We start from the raw sequence: 17900 nt of genomic DNA on the forward strand, positions 1-17900 counted from the left end.
CGATGAGGCTTCCTCAACAGTCAACAGTGGCCCCCTTGTCGCGCGAAATTTCGTACCATGCACCCATCGGGCGCATGTTGCCTCCAAATTTCTCAACAAGGGGAAATTTATAATCTACACAAATCATTTCTAAATGATGACACTATTTGTATTGCAAATAGTGTCATCCAACTCCGTCCTCTTTAAATACCAAGAAATTTTATCAAATTCTATATTTAATGTTAGCGATTTTATTTCAAAGACATTGACTTATAAATTTATATTAATCAATCGTCGCGATCGTCGATAAATAATATTAAGATGCCCCTTCAGTTTATGTAGATCTGCGTTCTCAACCGGGACGCAGAGTATCGCTTATCGCCCGCCATCGTCGTCGTCGCAGCGACATTGACGCTGACAGACGCTATAACACCCTGGTTCACATGAGTCGCGCATTGTGAAAAAATCCCGCGGCTTTCAGAAGACGCTGTATAGCAGCACACGCTCCGCATCATCCTCGAGGTTCGCCGTTAACGGCTTACGCAGCCTTCGGATCTAAAGTGGTTGCTTTTTTGCCGCGGCCGGCTCTGCATGTGCTCGGTCTGCTGGTAATAGGGCCAGGGCGAACGAGGCGACGACGCCGCGTGATTACGCGTGTCGATGTAAAAAGCAGAGAAGTCGACAATCCGCTGGGAAAAAAAGGAGATGCGGTTAACGCGTCTTTATAGGGGCCCCGAGGATAAGTTTATTTGGTCGGCCGCTTCCTGTTCCGCGTTTCGACCGGCGACAGCTATGCGATCGCGGCTCCCACGAACTCAAATTACCCAACGGCGATTCGGGCGATTGTCAATTCCTTCCTGAAAAAAATTAAAAAATTTTACGGCGTTTTTCCTTGGTTTGATTGTAAACAATTTTAATTCCGCAAAGACTACGATATACTGATCTTTGAAATTCCGACGTGACGGCAAAATTGTCCCAAGGCTGTCTAATTATATCAAATTATCATCGTGAAATAAATTGCGGCAGCTAAATAACGTTCGCGACAGGTGTGGAATATCGTACATGCGTATCTCTATATCTACGAGACTAATGAATAATATAAAAACTCAAACTTTGTATATCAAAGTAGCAACTTTATTCGATTGATCTGTTGCATGATTGCGTAACACGAGCACATCGCTCGACGTGAATAAGATTTACACTTGATTCTCGCGTTCTCCCATCTCGTCCTCGCTGACACGTTTCTTTATTCTTCGTACGGCAAAAAAAAAATAGAGAGCAGTTTTCACACAGTCGAATTTGGATAGCATCTCCGTGAAAGAATGCACGACGACAAATTTATTACAACTCGCCGCTGCCCAAAAGAACCGGCCAACTATTTTTTTTCTCACATAAGACGCAACGAATCGAGTCAATAGGTATTAATGAATATAATATACATAAACACACAGGTGTCTAATGGTAAAATACGAATCTTATTGGTCTTATTATTTCTATAATTTTGACAATCGTTTCTTTTCTCACACATGTTAGCGGTAACACGTATTAATCTAATAAATACTGACAGAACCGTATCTCGGAATAATAAAACAACACGAGAATATATATATATCCTTAATTAAAAAATATCGCTGTTGTACTTTATTCTAAAATTAGACAATTACAGCTTATCTTATCAAATCGACTACGAGCGCTTTCTATTCGAGATGTAGTACGTACTTGTTTCTTCCTATGCTTCGAAGAATGCAGAGTAACCAACGAGATTCGGTTTATTGATGCGAATGTGTAACCGACAACTTGTGTCTTATTTTCTCTCTACTGACGATTATAGAAGATGTAAGAGTATCGTCGCGACTTTGCATGTTGATTTCACCTTTGCCATATAATATTCGATAATCTCGCAAAGTGAAATCATCGTTAGAAGTACGTGTGTATCAAATGTGACAAATGTTCGCGAAACACTTACTTTATATGAGTAAATCGTGACACGAAGTGTGGAAGAACGTGAACGAGGTGTGACCAGATGAAAGTATTTTTCTTTTTTGAGTGTGACAAGTTCGTGATATCGTCAACTTAAACTTGAGAATTCTTCGAATAATTGTAACCCAACTAATGCTAATCAAAATGGATTTCAATACAGAGCACATTGTCATTTATCCGTGAGTAATAAAGTACACAATTTTATATTGCAATTTTTTATCGAAAAATTATACATAATTCCTTGAGCGCAACATATTTCTGTATCGCTAAAATATCGATAACAAAACAATAGTTCTATCGATAACAAACAGTCGCAAGTAAAAGTTTTGTAATAACACATGAATATACAATATCTATGTGTTTCTGTTTATTGGAGACAACATTGTAAGTATTGTAACATAAGTAACCAAAAATCATGTTATGTCATAATCATGTCATGTGTATAGTGTAAATTTTTTATGTAACTTATAAACGGGGCATTACAAGTATTTCTCATTATATACCTATTAATACAAAATTATATAAAAAAGAAGTCAAATAAAATAAAAATACAGTTAGTTACAGTCTGCACCTACAGTGATATAAAATGAATAAATTATTATCACGAATTATTAATACAGTTTTTTATCACTACTTCCCGAGTAGTGATAAAACATCCACAGTAGACAATATGCGTCAATGTAAAATTAATCGGATCTTTATTCTACACGTTTTATTCAATAGTGAGACACGTGTGTAAAAGTCCGTGTATTTGATGTACGGAGAGGAAATACAGTTGTCACTCTCAAAAATTCTATCTAAAACACCTCGTTCTGGAAGTCATGTCTAAAGAACAATTTTCATCATGAGAAAGCAAATGGAACTCCCCACCTAGTGCCTCGTTCTATTTTATCCTAACTTATCGATAAAATCCGCGATATTAAAGACCAAGCGGACAATTTTTCTGTCGCATATTTTAAGGGAACGACGACTAGGCCATATGAATATAACTGAGGACGTCGTATTACGTTCCGATACAGGTTTAGTGCAATGGTGAAACCTATCTAATTCAATCCAGACCCTTTCCTCTCTCTCTCTCTCTCTCTCTCTCTCTCTCTCTCTCTTTCAAACCACTTTCAATATATCTTAACAAATGCTGTGTTTTTATACATAGGTTCTCAATCGAAAGGGTCTAGATCTCCTAAATTCTGCTTCTCTATATTCATATATTCAGAAAAAATGTGTCCTGAGATTTATTCATATGGCATAATATTTTTAGTCCACTAAACTATCTGCTCTTGATTGATTCGGTGCACACACGTTCATTCATTTTTCTTTCTTTTTTTTTCACGGTATTTGTGGAGTGTGATGTTATGAGAAATCAGACTCTGACTTTATTCAGGTTCTTCTCCCTCTGAAACATTTACAATAAAATAGACCCAGAGGGTCTACTTGTATAATACAGATATTATACAAATCATACAATAACGTGTATCATAGAATAACGCGTTCATTTTAAAGTTTGTTTTAACGCTTACCGTCACCATCGTCCACCAACAGATCATCCTCTTCATTGACACCGTCATCCTCATCATTCACAGCCTCGTCCTCGTCATCGTCTTCATCGACATCATCCTCGACTACCACTATGCTGTCATCGCCTTCCTCTCCTTCTCCACCTTCATCACCATCATCCGCGCCATCCTCCTCTTCCTCCTCTTCTTCGCTTTCGCATTCTTCGCCGTCACCCTCAATGCCATTTTCAACATCTATATCTGGAGCCAGGTAATACTAAAACCCATGAAATTATAATAAATAACGTATTAATGCATGTCCAAACTTTCTGACATCGACTCTCATCGACATATCCACATTTAAATACATTTCTAAAGTAAAGCGTTTACCTGCAATGGATTAGGCCACATATCATCTTTAATTAGTTCAGCTATCTCGTCTGAGCTTGGATCTCCATGATCCGTGAACCAATCGAAAAATGACCTGTGTTTGAGTGGCCTTTTGCGTCCTTTCAGCGGCGTTTTGGTTTTCGCTTTCTTTGTTAAATCCGCACCCTCTTTCCAACGAATAGACGTACTTTGAGATGCTGGATCTCCTGCAAAACAGCAGGAGATTCATCGCAACTATGACACTCGATTTAATTACATCACGTCGCACAGTTTTTAAGATACGTGGGGGTAACTATGGGGTTTGCTACGTATTATCGAGTTAATAGTGCCGAGTGCTGACAAAAAATGCGCTCACCAGAAGATCCTAGATGAAATTCCTTAGTTAAAACGTCATTTTCAAAATATGGATTCTCGTCAAAGTAAAAATTAATCCTATAGCCAGATTTGATATCTTCGAATTCTTCAACTTCTAATTTGTTTAGAAATCTTAGGGCGTCTTCCTCGTCTTCCTCCAATATTTCTGCTATTTCTTTGTTGTTTACAAACTAAACTTTATGTAAGGAAGAATATTAACATAAATCATCTCTTGATACAAATAATAATTGTTAATAAAATAACAATCAACGCTATCTTATCGTTCGAAACAATCCATGCAAGAGTCAAAAGTTTGTGCCAAGTGACTCCAATTCAGAAAGATCCCTACACGCTTGGCGTTACCGACTTGTACGTGAAAATCTCGAAAGATCGGCACGTCGTCACGCGTTTCCGCGAGCTGACAACGGCGTGGCGCAAATTCTCCGAAAGCGTGGCGTTACGCCGGTCACCGATATAAAAGAAATAAATATATAATCGTAAAACTAAAACGCGGAATCGTCTATATACACACGCTTACGCACGTATGTACACAAGTAGGCAAGATGGCGGTGGTCGCCGGCGCGGCGGACGCCGGCACCGTCGGGGCATCGAGTCCATCGAGAAACGTCAAAACGGCGCGCGGCCGCGCGTCGATCTCACGCTGTCGGCACGCGGAACGCGGCGGGGGCGCGGCGTCGGCCTGAAAAAGGATACAGCGGTGACCCAGAAGTTGGGTATCCTCTTGATGATGTCGTTACGCTTCTGGAAGTAGGGCTTGCGCAGCTTGTTATACTTCTTCTCGACCTCGAGAATCTCGTCGCTGGCCTTCTCGTTCAGGCCATCGATTTGATTCTGACAGCCGTCGATCTCCTCGAGGGTCTTCTGTATCTCGACGTCGTAATCACGGGCGTCCCCCTCGCCCGAGCCCGGATCCTCCAGCTCCTTGGCCTTCTTGCTCGACGACGACATGATTCTTAAACTGTCTTAAACGCGCGCTCTCTCGCCACCACTACTACACGCTGCACGCTACACGCCGCACTCTGTTTATTTCCCGTACGCGGTACGCGTTCCGCTCCCGTCCGGCGTCCACCGTCCACTCGTCCACTCCCGTCACGCCGATGCCGAGTGCCGAGTGCGCGCTGCGCCACTTGCGCCAGCCGCCAGGGTGCGCGGCGCGCAAGCGACTGCGAAAGCGGCCATGAACCGCGAATCGTCTAGATAGGCCAATGCATATTCCCCTATATTCCGTTAAGTCCGTATCGCACCAATGCAATTAAATCGTGGAGAATTATAAGAGCAATAATCCGTTTAATGGAAATGGAAAATCGGTGATTAAGGGTCGACAGGAGTAACACTACCGACCTCTGTCGGGTTGCTTAGCTGCGAGTCCGTATTTTATTTATTATAAATTTTTTTAAAGCCAAAATGGAAAATCCGGCTCTGTACCAGCTTGCGGCTGATCTTACTGATTAAAACGAGCATAAGTGAAATGAGATTCGTTAATTAATTTGGCTAAAATTTGGGACAAACCGTTCCTAAGCAGCTTTGCAGGCTTGCTTAGAGCTGCAAAGCTGCTTAGGAACGGCTTGTCCCAAATTTTAGCCAAATTAATTAACGAATCTCATTTCACTTATGCTCGTTTTAATCAGTAAGATCAGCCGCAAGCTGGTACAGAGCCGGATTTTCCATTTTGGCTCTTAAAAAATTTATAATAAATAAAATACGGACTCGCAGCTAAGCAACCCGACAGAGGTCGGTAGTGTTACTCCTGTCGACCCTTAAAATTTAAGGCAAGGCATGCTAAGATTGAAATAATCAGAATGAGCAAATTCTAATTTTGCAGTCCGATTTTTTTAATTTTATCAGCTACTGATAATATTTTTTTTGGATTGCCGACATTTATTACCGATAAAATTGATTCCCCGAAATCGACAAATCACAAAAGTAGAACCAGTAGAATAAATTCATGTTAGAGATGGCGCTAATCAAAATTCCAAGAAATGTAATTTCAAGAATTCTTGCAATTTTAAGTCTGCGGATTTGTGGACTTTCAAAAATCAACATAGCACTAAGAAAATATAATGAGATAAACCTGATAAACAGTAACGCGATAGTGAAAATGTATTATTGCAGTTTAAAAAAAAATTGACTTTTTGTGAATTCTCGTTATTGGCACTCTGAGTGCACTGACTCATTTGTTCCGTTCGGAAGTACGCTTTCGAGATTCGAGATTCGAGCGTCCGCGACAACCGGGACAACCGGAAATCCACGCTGATCCTCGCGGGCAATGACACGCGGTTCTCACGCCTCTAGTCCTCCCGTCGCCGTCGCGCTTCAATCCCGGCGTGACAATTGACGACGGTAGGTGGTAGGTGGTAGGTGGTAGGCGACAGAAATGGAAAAATATCGCGGAGTCGCGGAGATCGAAGATTCCGGCGGATAAAAATGTCCCTCATCCGCTGTCCGCTCGTCTCTCGTACTGATAGAACCGCCCAGTCTACTGGCGCGGCCCCCACTCTTCGGCGTCGGCGCGGGCGAATGGCGGTCGGCGCGCGCCGCCGCCGGCGAGCGCGATCGCCAATCGGCGGCCGCGTAGTATCGCCTATCGCCGCGTCCGGGATGTCGCTCACGGCTCACGGCAATTCACGGAACCAAGATGGCATCCGAGGACGGTGCGGGTATCGTGTCAAACGTAGGATGTGATGTAAATAATACGAGCGAGCGGGCAACCGAGTCAGTTGGGAGTAAAGCAGGGAGCGTCACGTCATCCGGGACGGCGTCGCGTCCCGTCGTCGAGGGGACGGACGTACGTGCGAGCGATCCCGCGCGTCATTCGCCGAGGACGCCCACGGATCTCCCTGCAGCGTCACCGTTTCACGGGAACACGGAAGGGCACGCGTTACCGAGAGACACGGGCACGGCCCTCGCAAGCTCGTCTGGTGATGTGGCTGCTGACCTGGTCGCGAGCAGCGAGCCCGACAACGAAACGCAGCAGCCGTCCCCCCAACGGCGCAGCATGTCTCACCATGGTAGTGACCTGGACGACACCGCTTGTCTTCCGGGAGAGCCAGACGGTAATCTTCTTCCGTGTTATTAGTTGTCGCGCGAAACCCTTGGGAGATATTTTCAACCGACCGGCTTGCAAGCAGCTCTTTGATATCTTTGATGTCCTTCGAAATGCCAGGATGTGTTTATCCTCGTAGTCTGACAGCTAGCTGTGAAGCTTTGCATTCCAATGTTCCAATACGTAGGATGTATTCAACACAGATAAACTGTAGTTGAGTTACGATCAAAGTAAATTTCCGTTAGATTTGACGATATATAACATTTATGTTCGTAAGTTGCACGTACAAAAAAATTGTTGCCAGGGGATATATTTATTAAGTCTATTTATATTAACAATTTATATTTATATTTTAATAATTTATACTTACGTGTTTTAAATTTATTTTAAACATATAAAAGTCTGGGTTAAATAAAAATTAACTTGTATGTGTCTTGGTTGAAATGTTACTAGATATTTGAGTTTATTTTTTTTTTTTTTTTAATTTATTAATTTCAAATAAAACAGCATGAATGAAAAAGTTATTTTTGCTGCTAATACAAGAACAAGAATTGAGTTTAATACGTGTTTTTAAAAATAGAATTTTTTCCATAGAAGAATAAGATAGACAAGTTTTAAATGTAAACGTGTTATACGTTGCATACATTTTACATAATCGAAACATGTTTCTAAGATGGGTACATTTATCTCATCCTTCTTCTCTCAAAACCTTCAATTTTTCTTCCAACTTCGTATAAAATCCAAGTATATGTGGGACGGTCCCAGGTCAGGTTCAAATCTGGGTATTTACTAACTAGTTGATCATTCTCACCTCACATGGAGCCACCCATCACCCTGACATATCGTATGTTATATAATAATTATAAAATTGAGATATAATTTATAATAAGATTTACTACACATCACTAAATGGAATGGTATATGTTTGATACAGGAAGTGCAGATCATTGCAACAATGATGTAGTAAAAACTGTTAAGGAACCAGTTGAACATATTGCGCATGTAGGTATCGCACAACTTTTGTTAAGTACTTTTTTTATATTTATATATATTTTTATATTATTATTATGCACATTCTACACTGTGATACATACCACTGGCACAAAGCAGTTCTTATATTTATTTATACCGTAGAAATGACGCTACCAAGGTAATCTTTATTTTATAAATAACTGTTTCCTGTTTAGACTGATTCCACACGTAACAACGACACAATGTTGTCTGGAGATGTACACGTGTTATCCACAAAAACGAAATTAGAAGGATGCGTGACGTTCTCCAACAATACACCACAGTTAGGGGAAAGCCCGCAAAGTAATGGCGAAGTGATCGGTAGTCCGAGGAGTCCTGATTATCCTCCAAGAGTTTCTGTCAGTCCTGATCCTCGTAGTCCAGATACGACATTTCCCATCAGTATGATGTCGGCGAATTCTACAGTTATCATGGATACGGCAAAATATAACGAAGAGAACACCGATAGTGGTGCAGTCACGTGTATAGATAAAGTAACTGAGAATCTGTTTTGTCCATCGCCAAAGAAGATAAGCGACTCACAAGTTGGCGTTACAAAAACAGAATCAAGCAAACAGCAAGATGCTATCGGACAGGAAGATATCACAGACAGGGAATTGACAAGAGAGCCTCGTGATATTAAGAAAGAGCCCATAGATTCGCAAGAAGAACTTGAAACGGTTAAATCCGAATGGGTAGAAGATACGTTTTCAGCAGAGCCGGGTAGAACAGAATTGGCAGCAGTGTCCCAAGACAAAACCACAGATTCCGTTATTAATCCATCTTCCAGTTCGCATTCAAAAACCTATTCGTCTTCAAGAGAGAAACGCTCGAAGGAAGATAGACGATATTGTTCACGGTGTGTCAAACGCAAAGGAATAAAAAGAGCTAGCATTGGTGTACAATGTAAACGGGATCGTCACATTTTATCCTCGTTGAGCAGCAAGGTTCTCCCATTCTCAAAGTCTGTCAATGAAAACCTAAGGTTAAATCTACAGACGAAAAACTACAAGATGCTAAACAATCCGGTGACGAAAAAGGAATTGTTAGAAGGCCTAAAGTACAAAAAATTCATCCATATAGAAACGTATCCTAACGGTGGTGCGACAGTTGTCCATATGTTTCAGGATGAAATTGGTATTTTAACGAATGAACAAATGCAAGAATTGGCGCAGGAGTACTTCAAGGTACGTCGTAAATGCGACTCAATGCTGTATATATGTATAATAATGAAATAAATTCAAGTAGCTTTGTAGCTTCGTGATTTTAACCGCATCAAAGCTCTTTCAGTTCCACGCACGGTGGACTCTTATAATGAAATCTGTTTAAATTTCCTAGGTGGTTTTCGGCGAAGATGAAAATGGAAATGCTCATCATGTTATGGGCATAGTACATAATGCAGCTGCATACCTACCTGATCTTCTGGACTATATGGCGAATAATTATCCCACGTTAACTGTAAAAAATGGAGTATTGGGTAGAAACAGCGACATAGAAACAACCACAATGGCTCAATACAAAGACCAAGTTTGTAAAGCTTATAGTAACGGTACTATTAGATACGGGCCGTTGCACCAAATAAGTCTGGTGGGCACTGTTCACGAAGAAGTCGGTGGATATTTTCCGGATCTACTGCAAAAATTAGAAGAGAATCCATTTCTAAAAATGGTAAGTACATCGTGTAAATCCACATATTTGTTATACATTTGCTAATGTAATCGTGTCGTATTCTAGACAATGCCTTGGGGACCTCTGTCCGTTGTAAAGATGGATACGCCGCAAGAATCAAACGACGGCCCTATCTTGTGGATTCGACCGGGCGAACAACTAGTACCAACGGCCGACATAAACAAAAGCCCGTATAAACGACGTAGGACGGGCATTAACGAATTGAGAAATTTGCAATATCTACCACGGCTTAGTGAGGCTCGAGAATACATGTTCGAGGATCGTACAAAGGCACATGCCGATCACGTCGGCCATGGATTGGACAGGATGACTACAGCGGCAGTTGGCGTGCTGAAAGCCGTCCACGGTGGCCAGGCGTCCCAATATAATAGGATCACAAAGGATGTCGTGGCCTTTTACGCGGGTGACTTCACTGAACTTGTCGAGAAGCTACAGCTGGACTTGCACGAGCCACCGATATCGCAATGCGTACAGTGGGTGGAAGATGCAAAGCTGAATCAATTGCGTCGACAAGGTGTCCGTTACGCCAAGATAAATCTTTATGACAACGACATATATTTTCTACCACGCAATATCATCCACCAATTCAGGACGGTTTCGGCCGTCTCGAGTATTGCTTGGCACATCAGACTGAAGCAGTATTATCCAGAATCGCAGCATAGTACGAGCATCAGACACACTCGCGCAGTAAACGAGTCTGCTCATCGTATTAAGGAGAAAAAGCCTCTGGAAGCTGTCGGTATAGGCGACGAGCAGAAGGAGAATACGAATCGGCAACGTTTAGAGCAGAAACTGTCGATCGATTCTCTCGAGAAGGCGAAGGAAAGAGCGGCCGAATATCAGGGTAATCTGAAGAAATCCGATCAGCACGGGAAACATCGTAAGAGTCGACATCACTCCAGGCACTCGTCGCTCAAACGAAAGGATAAGGAAGAGGGTAGCGACAATCAGTCAACGGATCCATTTGGTAGCACTAAATCGTCCAAAAGTGAAACCAACGAACAGAAGCAGAGCAACGACAAGAGGGATGAGAAGAGATCCGAGAAGAAACATAAGGATCGTCGTCGCAGCAGCGAGAAATCGAGCAGTCATCACACGCATAGTAGCAGCGGTAGCAGTTCTGACAACTGTCACTCCTGCAAGAAGAAAAAATATGATAGCAACGGTCACAAGTTGGATCATCGTTGTGGTCATCATGAGAGAGACAAAAGTAAGAGTGTATCCAGTAAAGAAAACGCTACCGGTGTAGTAGTAGCGAGAATGGTTTCCAAGTTTGATAGTTCGTCTTCCTTAAAAGAGACTAAGAGACGATTGAGCGGATCAGAATTGTCTTTGTCGGGAGACACACCTGGGATCGGCGACACTTCTCCGATTGTTCTCGACGACGAATTATTGATGCAGCGGCAAAACGTTGCTAAAACGTACGCCACCGAGGTTGTAGACAGGGCATTGGAGATAGCTATTTACAAATCGAAGACTGATGTCGAAGAGGTGTGCCAGTCGCTGCGCACCGAAGTTTCGGAGGCTTCCAAGGAGGTGATAGAGAAGATCCGCAAGGAAAGCTTTGAGATCGCCGATCAATGGTGCAAAGATGACGCCGCAAAACTGAGATACTGCAACTTGCTCGAGATAGAAACCATGTTGGCATTTACATCGAAAATGGAATGCGCGACAGAAAATGCTGTTAAGGCGTTGATCGAAATGGCGGAAGACGAAGCAAAGGAGAGAGCAAAAAACGAGAAAATCGGCGATTTTGCAACCGACGGTAATCCAGGCAGCGAGAATTCGACAGCGACGACGACCGGCGTCTCTTCGTATTCTTCCTCGTCCGTGATATCCTCCACGTCTCCGTCTACCGAGAACGAAAGACACAGCAACAGCAGAAACGGCAGCAGTGATGAGAACTCGCCGAAACCGTCCGAATCTCACGGCACGGCGCACTCGAAATCAAAATGCAGATGCAGGGACGAGAAGGATTGCAGAGAGCGAAGGCACAAGAAGAGAAGGGACCACGAGAGACGAGAACGAAAGCACGATCGACATCACCATCGGAGTCCCACTCACCAGTTGAAATCCGAATCTAAAGTATCCGATGACGCCAACAAGGATGATGCTCCGAGCATTCCTGGACTGTCGCACAGTTACCCCGTCGTTGAAAAATCTGAGCGGGTTGGCTCGAAAAACGTCGAGAAGAAATCGGAGGATAGGAGAAAGAAATGCCATTGCATTGGTCACAGGCATGGAGAGAAGCGGTCGTCCGGCAGTAACGCCAGCAAGGACGGCCACGCGACGTCGAGTCGCTCCCACTCTTCGAGCTCGAAGCACAAGCGGAAACCCAGCTCATCCGGCGAGCACAAGGAGGCGAAGAGACCATGTTTGGAGAAGGACTCGAGCGTGCGAACCTTTGAATCGAGTGCGCAGGTGAGCAGCGTGGTGAGCACGACAATGGTGACGACGACGACGACGACGAACACAACAGCAACGACGACAAGTTCGACGCATCTGTCGCCGACGAACACTGTTGTGTCGACTACGTGAAAAGGTGATTTTTTGGCGACTGTAGTACAATCCGTTGTTTAAGGGCGTGAATCCGCGCGCGGCGGAGCGAAACCGGTGTTTTACTTGAACGCGAATTCTAATTGTATCCTCATCCCGCGCGAGAGGTGAGGGACGACGGAATAAATTATAGACCACGGGAGATGTACTTTTACCAAAGTAGAGATCGCCGTGATTCAATCCAAAGACGAGAGATAGAACCTTCACTTGATTGAGAGAGAGTTTGCTACCTTCATCCTTCTTCCCGCGACTACATATACATACATATAAATTGGAACACAGACACACATACCGCCTTAGTCTCGAACAGAGAAGCTAACAATACGAGAAGTAGTATTGTTCTCTAGAAAGTATATATACACATATATATGTCGCAGGAATTTCTTGTAATTTTTTTTTTTTTTTTAGGGATTTTGCAAAAAAAATAACGAATTAAACAAGAAATCCCTGCGACATATATACACATAACACCCTCCGATACCAGGATCGCAAAAATTATTTTGCTACGAAAGAAATCCGGACGTCTCATACACTGCTGAGAGAATTAAAATTAATATTTATAGTATATAGACGACCAAATGAGCGGCGTAGGAAAAGGGAATTTGTACAAATTTGTGATCGCGAAAATTGATCCCAATTAATAACGGAGCTGTGTGTACTTGTACATAGATTAAAATATTATTTCCTTTTCCGAGAATCATATCTCACCACGCGGAGAGCTTGCTTAAGTTATTTATATGCGTTATTCTACGCGTAAATTATTTATAACGATTTTTATTGGCCACTCTGCGCTAACATAAAAACAAGTCCATACTAAGGAAACTTCATCGCGATTTCCCAATTGATGCGGCCGTACTCTTTTCGCAATTCTTGATAGCACGACTATGATTTGTGCTATAATCGAATGTTTATATCTTATATAATATGTAGATCGTCTGCATGTCACATAAAATATAAATATTTATTTATATTTCATATAGATATGTAGAATGTCTTGAGGAATAAGACATCTTGTACATATATATATATAAAACTTAACAATTAAGGAACTGAGCATAGAATAAGGAAACATTTTTGCACGCGACTTTTGGTATACACATCGCAAAACTGTCGCGAAAGATTACTGACTTGATAATATCACTTATTATCTGTTGAGAGTTTATCTTACCCAGTAATAGCTAAGTAGAAGAATATCTTAACGCGCTAGTTGGTGGATAGTACTAGGTATATCGCCGATCCCTACATCTTTTCACGAGGGACATAAAATAATATATTTCAGTTAATCGGAAAAGTCCTTTTTTCTCTCTTTTTTTTTTCCTCGCTAAGTCATTTTAAAACCATACTAACAGACGTACAAACTCATCGCCTTCGCAGATGAAAGAAATGATTTGACAGTGAAATATTGTGACAGACATCGTAAATGTTAATGATATTTTCTCTATCCGAATACACAACACAGGAACGTTCTAAAAACAATCGATTATCTAAAAATCTATCTATTAACAATCGATTTCGACGACACGCCGATGAAACGATTGACAATTTCTGCATTTAAACGTTACAGAGAAAAATCAAGTTTTACGAATTTTGACAGAACTCTGCATATATTTTATGTGCTTCGCGTTTGCGACAAGTTTCTTTCTTTCCTTCATAAATACTCTCCTACATGTTTCGTTACAACAGTGTACATACACAATAATGATTATATTGTTCGCCGTATATTTTATTATTTTGTAAGTTCGTCATATTTAGCATGATATACGTTATGATTCTAATATAAGAAAGACATTAATAAAAATGTCGATGTATACGTTGTGTTACGCTTTCGTTATACATGTAAACCCGTTTCTAGCTAACATAGCTATTTCATTCTCACTTCACTTTATATTAGTGCCTTCACGTTACGTTTTTAATATAACCGAGAGAAAAAACTTGTAAGTCGAGAAATAAAAAAGATTTACTTTGATCTTCAGTTGTATCTGCGTTACATTAATTTCAACCGCAGATTTTTGTTGTAATGTGACTTCTTAATAGATAGGTTTGTAGCAGCGTAAGCAACTTTCTTCCTTTTTTTTTTCCTCGCAAAAGAAGCCAAGAACGAAATGAGTAAAAAGATAAGAATGTATTTATTGGGTAATTGAGTACGACGAAAGTGTACACAGATAACAGGTGCGTACGTCTGTAGTAATCTGCGATCGCGGAGAATACACGCACGCGATCTACTGTATAAAATCGTTCGAGCGTTAACGATGGAGTGTGTGTAAAATTGCATAAATTCTAGTTCCATAGAATCGTAGGTGCCTAAAGTCAGCAATGATCCGATGAGATCATCAAAGGTGAACCTATTCGCCTCCATTCGCCCACCACAGAGAGAGACTTCTTTTTAGACACTTTTCTATCCCGGAGACTACTCTTTTCCGAAAGTTCGTTTTCACGCTCGAGACGAACGAGACGAGAAAGCAAAACTCGCGACGAAAATTCGACAAGCGGATAATTACTTAAGAAAAACACCGAACGGGTGCGTCCGTGAAATAAAAAGGACCAAATTGAAAACAGAATGATCCGTATCCGTGTCCCTCCCATAAGGAGAGTGACTGGGATCACGTGGCAATACTTTTTTGAAATTCGAGTCAGGATGTAGAATTCTCCTCTTAACGATTGAGCCCAAACTCCCCCGGACTATTCACTCGAAGCAGTAACGGTGAAACTAAATAATCATAGGTGCTGGATACTAAATACGCCACTTGATATTTTAAGGTGCCTTCGCTCTGTTCGCAGTAAACCTATACCGGTTATCATCGATCATTTACCCAATCTATAAAGATAAATTTTGATTTCCACATGCGTATGTGTGCGTGTGTATGTGTATGTGCGTATATGCGTATATGCGTGTGTATGTACAAGTAGAGCGTGTAAATTTTTATCAGCCACGACTAACACGAACGTATCGACGTGTTGCTTTCGCTCCAAAAACGTTTCATCGCGCGTGCAAATTTTTGAGAGGTAGAAAGAGAGAAATAAAAAGAGGGAGAGTAACAATGAGAAAGTTTTCTTTCACGAAAAAGACTTGTAGATTGTACTGTAGACACTTGTGTAAATAATTGTAAGATATTGATTGGAATTAGTCTAGGTCTCGTCGAGAAGTCTCGTCGTGCTAAACAAAGGGCACGGCCAGAGTTTCTTCGAAAATCCCGACCGTAGTGCGAGTATTAAATTAAGAAAACCAAAATAGATATACTGACAAGTTAGTGAAAAACACTTGTTTAATTATAGAAGAGCAGAGGACTTGGATTGAGACTAGAAGGGTAGACGGATATATAATTTTTGGAATAAATAATATAGAGCAGAGTTTAAACTAAAATTTACATTAATTCAGAATACGAGTAAGAGGGGCAGAGTTGAAAAATCAAAAGAGTATACCTTGGCAGTCGGCCCTTCTAGTGTTGCCAAGAGTTAAGCAGAAGAGAGAGAGAGAGAGAGAGAGAGAGAGAGAGAGAGAGAGAGAGAGAGAGAGAGAGAGAGAGAGAGAGAGAGAGAGATAATATTTGCAAACTTTCTTTTATCGGAGAAACGAGATGGTCTATACGTCGATGGATCTATTCTTTGTAGCTGCTATGCTTTCGTTGCAGAATTTTCTTCCGTTCTTCCCCTTCTTCGAGGAGCCTGACTCTGTGCTCTTATTTTAGTTCAAATACAGGAAGCGTAACGAAGTGCTGCTAAAAAGAATAGGCTCGATAAATTGACGCGCGTCGCGTTTGACGTCTCGCGGCCTTTGTGTTTAGGAATAGTATTCTCCCTTGTTGATAGACCTACCGTGTTAAATGTACAAAATCTCGACATCAGTTAAACGGAAAAGTGCAATCATACCGTGTGACCCGCGTACGTGATTTTCTGTCGTAAAACAAGGCTCGGATCGATGATCGTGAATCCGACATTCGCGACAAACACGTTTCTTTCGTTCGAGCGGAAAAAAGCAGTATATAATTTCGATAATGCGAAGCGAATCCAGTGGCCGACTTGACCGACTTTTCTCACATTGAATAATCGTCTGATGTTTAACAACTCTGAGAGACACGTATAACAATACAAAAATTTAAAAAACGCGTCTAACGAGATGCAAATATATCGTTTTACCGTGGGTCGACGATTGTGAAATCATTCGTATTCTTGTGTCGGTAAAAATGAAGAATAAAAAATGTAACATCGATAAGACGTTGAGAGATATCGGTCAAGTTGGCCACTCCGTTCAAATAAATCTGTCTCAAACTATGCGTATATATAGAATAGGTATCGCGAAATAGACTAAACGATATCCAAGTCCACGATTCATCTTTTCTTTTATTGAAACAAACGTTAACAGGTATAGAGTGTCATTAGTTTCTAAACGTAAGCGAGAAATACGTTTTGCAATACTTGGAGATCTAAAAAAAGAGAAGTGAAGAGTGGTAGATTTTATCCCATTTTGGATTTTGTCCGGTAATCTCTCTTTCTTACCCTCTCTGATTTGTGCCGCGGATGGGATGATTTGTCCCTGCAACTCACCCCTAGCCTGAAAGTACTTTCAATTTCGATAATCGCCTCGCTGGTATACGATCGACCGATCCCTCAGAGTCGCCGTTACAACGTCGCGCGGCGTTGTATAAAAAGAAATTGAAAAAGAGATAGACATATACGTAAAGAGATAATTCAGATAATTATGTAAAACGATGACCTGCCTACGACGCAACGGGAATCCTGAGGGACCGGGAGAAAACGGGAGGCGACGACTTGGCAAAATCGTGCACCGAAAAAAACTTTCGCTCGGGCGGAATTGTACATTTCTGTAAATATAGCCCTAGATCCTCGGTATGTATGCGATGCGATGCGATGCGATGAGCCGGGACGTGAATGAAACGTCGGGACAGGATGCTAATCGCAGAGCTACGTGTGAAGAAAGAGTTTCAAACTCGAAGAGTTTGACTGCGACGGTTCACTTAAATATTCTCGTACACAAATTCCAAAATCGTGCCACGTCATGATGTTAATAATCGGAGTGGCTTACAAACTTGAGTGAGTGTAACTTACAAGGTGTATTTCTCTCTCCGCCTGTCCGTCGCTCATTGTATTCTGCGTGCGTATCGTGTCCCGACTTGGATAATCGAACGTTCGCTTGTAAAGAAAAATCAATGTAGCGGGAGGAGGGAACAGCACGCGGTAGTTGGCGCATTGGAGGTTTACGTATCGCTATCGAACAATATACGCACGTATACATGCGTACGTATACGTACGTATGCATATGTGTGTATATATCACAACGGCTATTATTCTATTAACTCATATACACGATATATATTTGCGTTGACCAGTGAGGACGCGTAAAGAAATAAGCATATAGTTATAAATAT

The 17900-nt window shown here is 41.6% G+C and overlaps 2 protein-coding genes across 5 annotated transcripts; one reads left to right on the plus strand and one right to left on the minus strand.

Annotated features, from left to right (window-relative positions):
* Positions 1–1433: 1433 nt before the first annotated feature.
* Positions 1434–5329, minus strand: LOC112459771 (protein SET). Of its 3 annotated transcripts, none has more exons than XM_025024080.1 (5): positions 4911–5329; positions 4198–4387; positions 3843–4039; positions 3477–3729; positions 1434–3386 (listed from the first exon to the last, which is right to left on the minus strand). In XM_025024080.1, the coding sequence occupies exons 1-5, from the start codon at positions 5163–5165 to the stop codon at positions 3337–3339; spliced, it is 945 nt and encodes a 314-aa protein (XP_024879848.1). In that variant the 5' UTR covers positions 5166–5329; the 3' UTR covers positions 1434–3336. The 3 variants fall into 3 exon arrangements, with proteins under 3 accessions (XP_024879848.1, XP_024879847.1, XP_024879849.1); XM_025024079.1 differs by having other exon boundaries at positions 3843–4048; XM_025024081.1 differs by having other exon boundaries at positions 1589–3352; positions 3843–4048.
* Positions 5330–6816: 1487 nt separating this feature from the next.
* Positions 6817–15552, plus strand: LOC112459752. Of its 2 annotated transcripts, none has more exons than XM_025024039.1 (5): positions 6817–7270; positions 8195–8262; positions 8448–9458; positions 9610–9939; positions 10006–15552. In XM_025024039.1, exons 1-5 carry the CDS (start codon positions 6853–6855, stop codon positions 12496–12498), a joined length of 4320 nt encoding a protein of 1439 aa, XP_024879807.1. In that variant the 5' UTR covers positions 6817–6852; the 3' UTR covers positions 12499–15552. The 2 variants fall into 2 exon arrangements, with proteins under 2 accessions (XP_024879807.1, XP_024879808.1); XM_025024040.1 differs by lacking the exon at positions 6817–7270 and adding an exon at positions 7750–8104.
* The last annotated feature ends 2348 nt before the right edge of the window (positions 15553–17900 follow it).

This window comes from Temnothorax curvispinosus, unplaced genomic scaffold (genome assembly GCF_003070985.1).
Source record: "Temnothorax curvispinosus isolate PA1 unplaced genomic scaffold, ASM307098v1 QBEX01010126.1, whole genome shotgun sequence".
Lineage (NCBI taxonomy): Eukaryota > Metazoa > Arthropoda > Insecta > Hymenoptera > Formicidae > Temnothorax > Temnothorax curvispinosus.